Below are 7,596 nucleotides of genomic sequence, written 5' to 3' on the forward strand. Positions count from 1 at the left end.
CCATGGATGGAGGAGCCTGGAGGGCTACAGTCCACGGGGTCACAAAGAGTCGGACACGATTGAGCGGCTTCACTTTCCCTTTCACAACAAAGTCCCACAGCGCACAAGCGCTAGCCAGGGGATGGGCATTCCAGGCCAGGGGTCCACGTGGGATGCGGAATCCAGCAAGGGAGCCCTTAACTGGGTGCTGGCAGCACCTTGGATGGAGAAACAGTGACAAGGGCGCCTCCGCTTGAGGCTGTGGGTCCTTGGGAAGCCAACAGGTTTCTCCCTGGAGCTCCCACAAGAGCCCTGCACTAAGGCTGACTGACAGGCAGCGCTGTGCACCTGTGTGCCAAGTGGGACCTGCTGGGAGAGCAAAGACCAGGACACAGGGCTGAGCCTCCCTGGCTTTGACTCCTCGGGGATGAAACCGGTGCTTCTATCCCTTCAACCTGAACAGTCCTTTTAGGCACTGAGCTTTGGAACATACGAGGGGCTCCCTGGCTGCAAGAAAATATGCTGGAAAAATCACTGCACAGCAATTCATCCTTTACAAAGATCCCAAGGCTCTGCGGTTTATGTTACACCATGTCATCCCTCACCCCCAAAAGCTCTACATGGCATCTTACCAGGTCAAATGCCATCCTATTTTTTTCTAAACTATTAACTAAAATTGGGCTTCCCTCGTGGCTCAGTCAGTAAAGAGACCGCCTGCAATGCAGGAGTCCCAGGTCGATCCCTGAGTCGGGAAGATCACCTGGAGGAAGAAATGGCAACCCACTCCAATATTCTTGCTCGGGAAATCCCATGGACAGGGGAGCCTGGTGGGCTGGTGGGTTACAGTCCATGGGGTCGCAAGAGTCGGACATAACTTAGCGAACAACAACCAAACCAAAATGAACAACTTTCTTTTGAAAAGCTACTACACAGCTCTACACTGTGTTAAAACTAGGGTCTGAAAAGCTGCCCTTGAGAATAAAATCCAAACCTTATTTCATTCTTTCCTTAGAAGTCAGACCAGCTTCCAGAACTTCAGCTCGGAGAAGCCCCACCTTATCCACCAGGCATGGAAAAGAGAGGGACCTAATTAATGACAATTCATCTATTCCAGAGATTAAACCTAGCACTGATTCAACACATCCCACCCAGAACCTGGGGCTGCATTCTTTCACCAGCTTCCAGCTTCCTTGATCAATTTCTTCCTTCAAACACAGACAGCTAGACAGACAGCAAGCAATTAAAAAGATACTATGTATAAAATAGGTAAATAACTGGAGAACCTGCTGTGTAACACAGGGAATTCTACACAATGCTTTGTTGTGACCTAAATGGGAAGGAAATGTACAAAAGAGGGGCTATAGGATATACCCTTAGCTGACTCACTCAGTAAAGTGAGAAACCAACAGCAGAAACTACTATAACATTGCACTCCAATGAAAAAATTAATTTTTAAAAAAGAAAAGAATAAAAAGTTAGCCCAAAGAGATTTCCCTCTGACCTTATTATCCTCATAGCCACATCCAACAGCTCTTCTTAACATCTTCCAAACCATCATCCCAGGAGAGGACTAGGTTGACCAGCATAAATGATCGTAATTGGGGGACAATGCAGATTTGAGAGACGAAAATGCTAGAGTCAGAAACCCACAGTGGAGACAGAGGGCCACCAATGAAACGATCTGCTGTGTAGCCAGCAGTTCGGTCTTTGTATGTCAGCTGCCTTCACTACAGAAAGTCGGTTGAGATGGCCAATATCCAACGGAGCTGTTACCAGGAACAGCTTATAAAATCATCTCCTTAATAAGTCAGGCTTTTAACAGCCAAATAAACGGGTCTCATCAGCCTGTGGCCTACAAGCTGTTACAGGCAGTTTGTCAGCCCTCTCCATTCACTTTAAAACAAAGACAAGACACAGAAAAGGTGGCACTTGCTGCTTCCTGGCTCCAAAGGGGTTAAATAAAACAATGGGTCATAATTGGAAACTCCTGGTGCCCAATACTTTGAGTGACTTAACCAGTCCAAGCTGGAGTTTTCTCTCTGGAAAAGTAGGAATCACAGCTCACAGAGTGGTAACAATTAAACGTGACAAAGCAGAGTGCCTGTCACAACAGTAGGTGCCCAACAATTGCTGGCTCTTCCTTCCTCAGAGCTATGCTTTCCTCAGCTTCCCTGTCTAAAAGCCTGGCTTTCCACAATCCCCAAACAGGCCACGCCAAGCCTACCAGTTGTCACCAACTCTCAGTAATACCCACCTCCACACACACACACACACACACACACATACACAGGAATACTCAAGGATTCATCACCCACCATCCAAGGGTACCAGCCACCAGCCTTCCCTCTTCAAACAGCTAGCGCACCCTCAGGGAAAGACCTGAGCCCCAGCAGCTACTACTAAGATTTTCCCATGGTGCAATGCAACTCCCCCCAACTTTTCCCGGCCCAGTTTCCAAAGAAACCTAGCAGGCATTGTGCAGAGTCAACCACAAGTCTCGCCGAGCAAAACAGACTTGAGCTCAGAGCAGAGAGAGCTAAGAAAATCAGAAAGTGAAAAGGCACGAGCGGTCCTGAAACCGGGTGCCAGGGACCAAAATTCAGGAGTACCAGCCCTGGCCCGGGTTCTATTCTTTTAGACCTTAACATTGACTGAAGGCTAGCAGAGGTTCTCAAAGGACTGGTGGATGAAGTCTTAGAAAAGGGACTGACTAGACATACCTCCGAGGTCGCCCCGCAGGCTGGACCCGGTGGTCTCTAGTGGACCCCGCTGCGTGCCGCGGCACCTGGAGAATGAAGGCCTACAGTGCCGGGCATTGTTCACAGCAAGGGCGGGATTGCAGGAGGTGGGAAGCGGGGGACGGTGGGGGGGTGGTCCACGCACCAGCCCCTCCCCGGGCGGGCTGAAGGAAAGCAAATTTTCCGCGCGGCCAGCGCCAGGTAGATGAATGGCCCTCGCGACCTCCCCTCTCGGAGAACCGGAGAGAGGAGTTGCGGAAGGCGGATGCGAGGGGCCGGGCAGAGGGGTCTGACACTCACCGGCGCCCTCGGCGGGCTGCGGCGGCCCGACGACGCCGTTCAGGTAGAGGATGGGCAGCAGGTGAGGCTGCGTCTTCTCCAGCGCCGCCCGCAGGTCGTGGAAGTGGTCCCGCTCCTTGGCCAGCAGCAGCTTGAGCAGCAGCTCCGCCTTGGCGCCTCCCGCCTCCTCGTCCAGCTGCCGCCGCTCGCCGGGGCTCAGCGCTCCCGCGGCCTCGAGCAGCCCGAGCACGGCCTCCACCTCCGTCATGGCCTGGGCCAGGCTCTGCTGACACTGGGCGAGCAGCTCCCGGCGCTGGGGCTCCATGGTGGCGGCCGCCCCGCCCCGCCCGGCCGGACGGCTCCCGGGCTCCCCGAGGCCGGCGGGCGCGCGCGCGCAGGCGGGGAAGCGGGCGGGCGGGCGGCGTCGGGACCCGGGCGCCTCGGGGCGGCGAGCGCTGGCGGTCGCCCTAGCGCGCCGGGAGCCGCGAGGCCGCGGGGGTCATGCGCCGGGGCCTGGGCGGGCTGGGGGCCCGGGCGGCGAGAGCGCTCAGCAGCGGCCGCCTCCCGGGCTCAGGAGCGCAGCCATGTTGGCGGCGGCGGCGGCGGGACTGGAAGAGGAGGAGGAGGAGGAGGAGACGGAGGAGGAGAAGGAGGAGGCGGAGGTGGGGACGGCGGCCGGGGCGCGCCCCGAGGCCCGGCTCCAGCCGGGCATGCTCCCCCTCCCTCCCCCTCGGTGCGCGCCGCTCTCTCGCCGGCCCCGCGAGGAAAAACTCGCCCCGAAACGCCGCCCCCCGAACGCAATCACAGCTGCGAGAGGAAAAGCGGCGCGGTCGTGCTCGCCAGGCCCCCTCGACGGCTCAGGGCCCGCCTCGGCGCGGCCCGCTCCGTGCGCCCCGGCCCGGCTCACCGGGGCCCCGCGGCCGCCGCCCGCTCCGCCAGGCCCGCGCCCCGCCGCCGCCGCTCTGTCCCTCCGCCCCCCTCTTCTCTCCCCTCCCTTCCCGCGGCCGGCCTTTCAGGAGCCCGGGCGGCCGGCCCCGAGGGGATGGGCGAAGGGGAGGGGTCCCCACCTCCCCGCCCCGAGCCCGCCCGGGAGGCGGGGACACCGCGCGCGCTGGCCCTCCGGGTCTCCGAGGCCCAGGCTCCACCCGCGGTAGAGTTCGCGGAGTTAGGGGCCGGGTGGGAAGCAGCCCGCCCCCTCAGCTAGGCACACGGCCAGCCCGCAAGCTATTGGAGACCCCCTTCAAACAAAGCCCTGCCCCCCGGTCTAGCGTTTTCTAATCTGAAATACTCCACAATCAAGCCTGGAGACAACTGAGGGCATGTCCCCTAAACTTGGCCACCTCCAAATTTAGACCTCCCCCAAATCTGTGAGCTATCCCCACTCACTGTAAGGAGCTCTTATATAGAAAATGATGGTGGTTTAGTCGCTAAGTCGTGTCCGACTCTTGCGACCCCGTGGACTGTAGCTCGCCAGGCTCCTCTGTCCCTGGGATTCTCCAGGCAAGAATACAGTCCCAGGGACAGAGGAGCCTGGCGGGCTACAGTGCATTGGCAGGCAGATTCTTTACCGACTGAGCTGGGAGGGAAGCCCTATATAGAAAATATCCCAGCGTTATCCCCTGAGACCGAGTTAATCAGGATTTATGCCTCACCCGCATTTTAGATGGTTGGTCCCCAGTGTCTAAAGAAGCGGGATGTTGGAGCAAGAGATGGAGGGATGGGTTGCTGGAAGAACAAGAGAGCGGTGGGGTGTGCTGTGGAGCCACCGCGTCTCTTTGGCAAGAGAAGTGCTCTCCTTCCTAGATGTCACCCCAGATTCCAGCTAGTCTCTGGAGAAGGTAAATCCATGGGCTGCAGAAGCCTTGCTTCCCTGATGGCCTCAATGAGGATCTACACTTGGGCTCCAAGTTCAAGAAGGTCTCCTGCCCTTGCGGACACATACCATTTACCTCCTTACCACAGGAGGAGGTCCTTAAGAGCTGGACTCCCAACTGGGCACTTCCAATAATCCCACCCGGCTAGTGTAGAGTGGAAATCCCAGGGCTGGTGCATTCATTGAGTGAAGCTCATTTACAAACCCTGGGGATCACAGGGGCCTTCTCTGCTGTCACACCCACCACCAGCATCGCCACTTCCCTGCATCCCCTCATCAGCAGCTTTCTTCCATGCTGCTTCTTTAGGGGGAGGAGTCGCTTTTATTCAGTGGAAACAAACTCTATGTATAGTGATTGGAACAAAAGTACCAGAGTTTGCACTTCGGTTTTGGATTTCCTTTTAAGTAGCTACATGGTGTGGAAGCAAATCAATTGTCCCTGGCTGTTCTCAGTTTTCTCCTGAGAAAAACAAGATGAGGGGAGAGTGTATCCCATCAGGGGATATGAACAAGCTCAAGGGTGTCGATGAAGCTTTTGAAATTATCTAAACCTTTTTTGTAGACACATATTGTCTACAATGGGCTTCCCTGATGGCTCAGGTGTAAAGAATCTGCCTGCCAATGCAGAAGACACAGGTCCAATCCCTGAGTCGGGGAGAGCCGCTAGAGAAAGGAATGGCTAACCCACTCCAGTATTCTTGCCTGGAGAATTCCATGGACAGAGGAGCCTGGCAGGCTACAATCCATGGAGTCGCAAAAGAGTCAGACACGACTGAGTGACCAGACAACAACAACAACAACAACAAATTGTCTACAATATGTATTTTTCTGGGACAGGAGTCCGTGACTTTCTTCTAATTCATTAAGGGCTTCACGACCCAAAGTGGACCCAAAATGGTGGAACTCAACTCTTTTCAGAGGACTCCCTTCTTAGGTAGTATGGGCTTCTATAACAGCAAAGTTCTAGGGGATGGGAAGGCTATTCTATTGCCCAGTGCCCGGGGTCTAGACCAGCTCCCTCCCTGCCCTTCCCACTCCTGCCCCTGAAAGGTGGCTCCCCCTTCTGGTCACCTGTTCCCCTACATCCTAAATCATCTGCAAAGGCATCCACTCTTCCGGACACACTGGGAGCTCTGTTCTAGCTGGATTAACTAGAAATCTAGGGGTGGGAGGGAGGTGGAACAGAAGAGGAGAAGTTTGGGAGACTAATTTGGTCTGTGGTTAGAACAAACTGTGACTAAGTCCTAGGTCCAAAGGGTGCCTGGGTAGGAGAGGGAAGGAGGGAGGTACCATCTCCCAGTAACCCCTAAAAAGAGGTGAGGAGCTTGGGTGCTGTGTCCCTGGAAGCTTTCCCAGGAAGCAGTGAGGAAGTCCATTTGCTATGAGTGCTTTCTCCCAGGGGCTACAGAGTGATAGATGATTACTTTCAGCAGACCCTTTATTGGAAACTCGGGGGTTTTATGCAAAACATAAATTCTGGAGGACATCATTTACTTTATAAACATATTCAACCGTAGGAGTTCTTTAGCCAGTGACCTTGATATGACCTTGCATTTCTGTAGCATTTTAACTCCTCTAGGGCATCTTCCCTCACACCGTTCCCTTTGTGCCCTGTTCTAGGTTGAATTGTGTCATCCCCCTCTCAAAAAAAAAAAAAAAAATGTTTGAGCCCTGACTTCCAGCACCTGTGAACATGACCTGATTTGGAAATAAGGTATTTGCAGATGTAATCAAATTAAAACAAGGCCATGGGACTTCCCTGCTGGTCCATTGGTTAAGAATCTGCCTTGCAACGCAGGGGCCACGGGTTTGATCCCTGGTCAGGGAACTAAGATCCCACATGCCGCAGAGCAATTAAGCCCATGCACCACACTCCCGTCAATGTGTCACAATGAAAGATCCCACGTGACACAGCAGAGCTCCCCCGACTAAGGCCCGACACAGTCAAATAAATATTTTTAAAATGACATTATACTGGATTGTTGTTTAGGCACTCAGTCGTGTCCAACTCTTTTGTGACCCCATAGACTGTAGCCCACCAGGCTCCTCTGTCCCTGGGATTTCCCAAGTAAGAATACAGGAGTGGGCGGCTCGATTAGGGGGCCCTAATCCAGAATCTAATGTTCTTAGAGAAGAGGGAAATTTGGGCACAGACACACATAAGACCATGTGAAGACAGAGGCAGAGGTTGGAGTGCTATATCTACAAGGCAAGAAACGCCAAGGATTGCCAGCCATCTCCAGAAGCTGCGGAAAGAGGCCTGAAATAGACTCTCCTGCAGAACTTCCCAGTAGGAACCAATTCTGCCAGCACCCCTATTTCTGACCTTCAGCCTCCAGAACTGTGAGCTAGTAAGTATCTGTCATTTTAAGCTCCCCCAACAGTTTGTGGTAACCCACTCCAGTATTCTTGCCTGGAGAATCCCACTGACAGAGGAGCCTGGTGGGTCCATGGGGTAGAACAGAGTCAAACACGACGGAGCGACTGAACAACCACAACAGTTTGTGGTAACCTCGTACAGCAGTCCCAGGAAGCTAACACAGTCTCGTTACAGTGGACAAAGACGGCTGTCCCCGTTTTCCACATCTCCTGGTCTCCTCACTCTTCTTCTGCCTAAGAATTTCTCTATGGATTTGTAGACCTTTCCTCCTTCTGATCTTAGAGGAAGAGGGCCGCTCCTCCTTGACAACAGCCCTCCAGACTCTGGAGAGAATCTTTGCACGCCCT

General features: G+C 54.3%; 1 protein-coding gene across 4 annotated transcripts in view; it reads right to left on the bottom strand.

The window, feature by feature from the left end:
- Nucleotides 1-3,412, bottom strand: part of DLG5 (discs large MAGUK scaffold protein 5) — a 120,303-nt gene extending 116,891 nt beyond the window's left edge. For 2 of the 4 annotated variants that reach the window (XM_069572549.1, XM_069572548.1), the window contains exon 1: nt 3,018-3,410. In XM_069572549.1, the coding sequence (XP_069428650.1) occupies nt 3,018-3,321 (304 nt within the window). In that variant the 5' untranslated portion in view covers nt 3,322-3,410. Of the gene's footprint in view, nt 1-3,017 lie in introns of all 4 variants that reach the window. The other 2 variants (XR_011253131.1, XM_069572550.1) reach the window with 2 other exon arrangements.
- Between the last annotated feature and the right edge of the window lie 4,184 nt (nt 3,413-7,596).

This window comes from Ovis canadensis, chromosome 25, assembly GCF_042477335.2.
Source record: "Ovis canadensis isolate MfBH-ARS-UI-01 breed Bighorn chromosome 25, ARS-UI_OviCan_v2, whole genome shotgun sequence".
Classification (NCBI taxonomy): domain Eukaryota; kingdom Metazoa; phylum Chordata; class Mammalia; order Artiodactyla; family Bovidae; genus Ovis; species Ovis canadensis.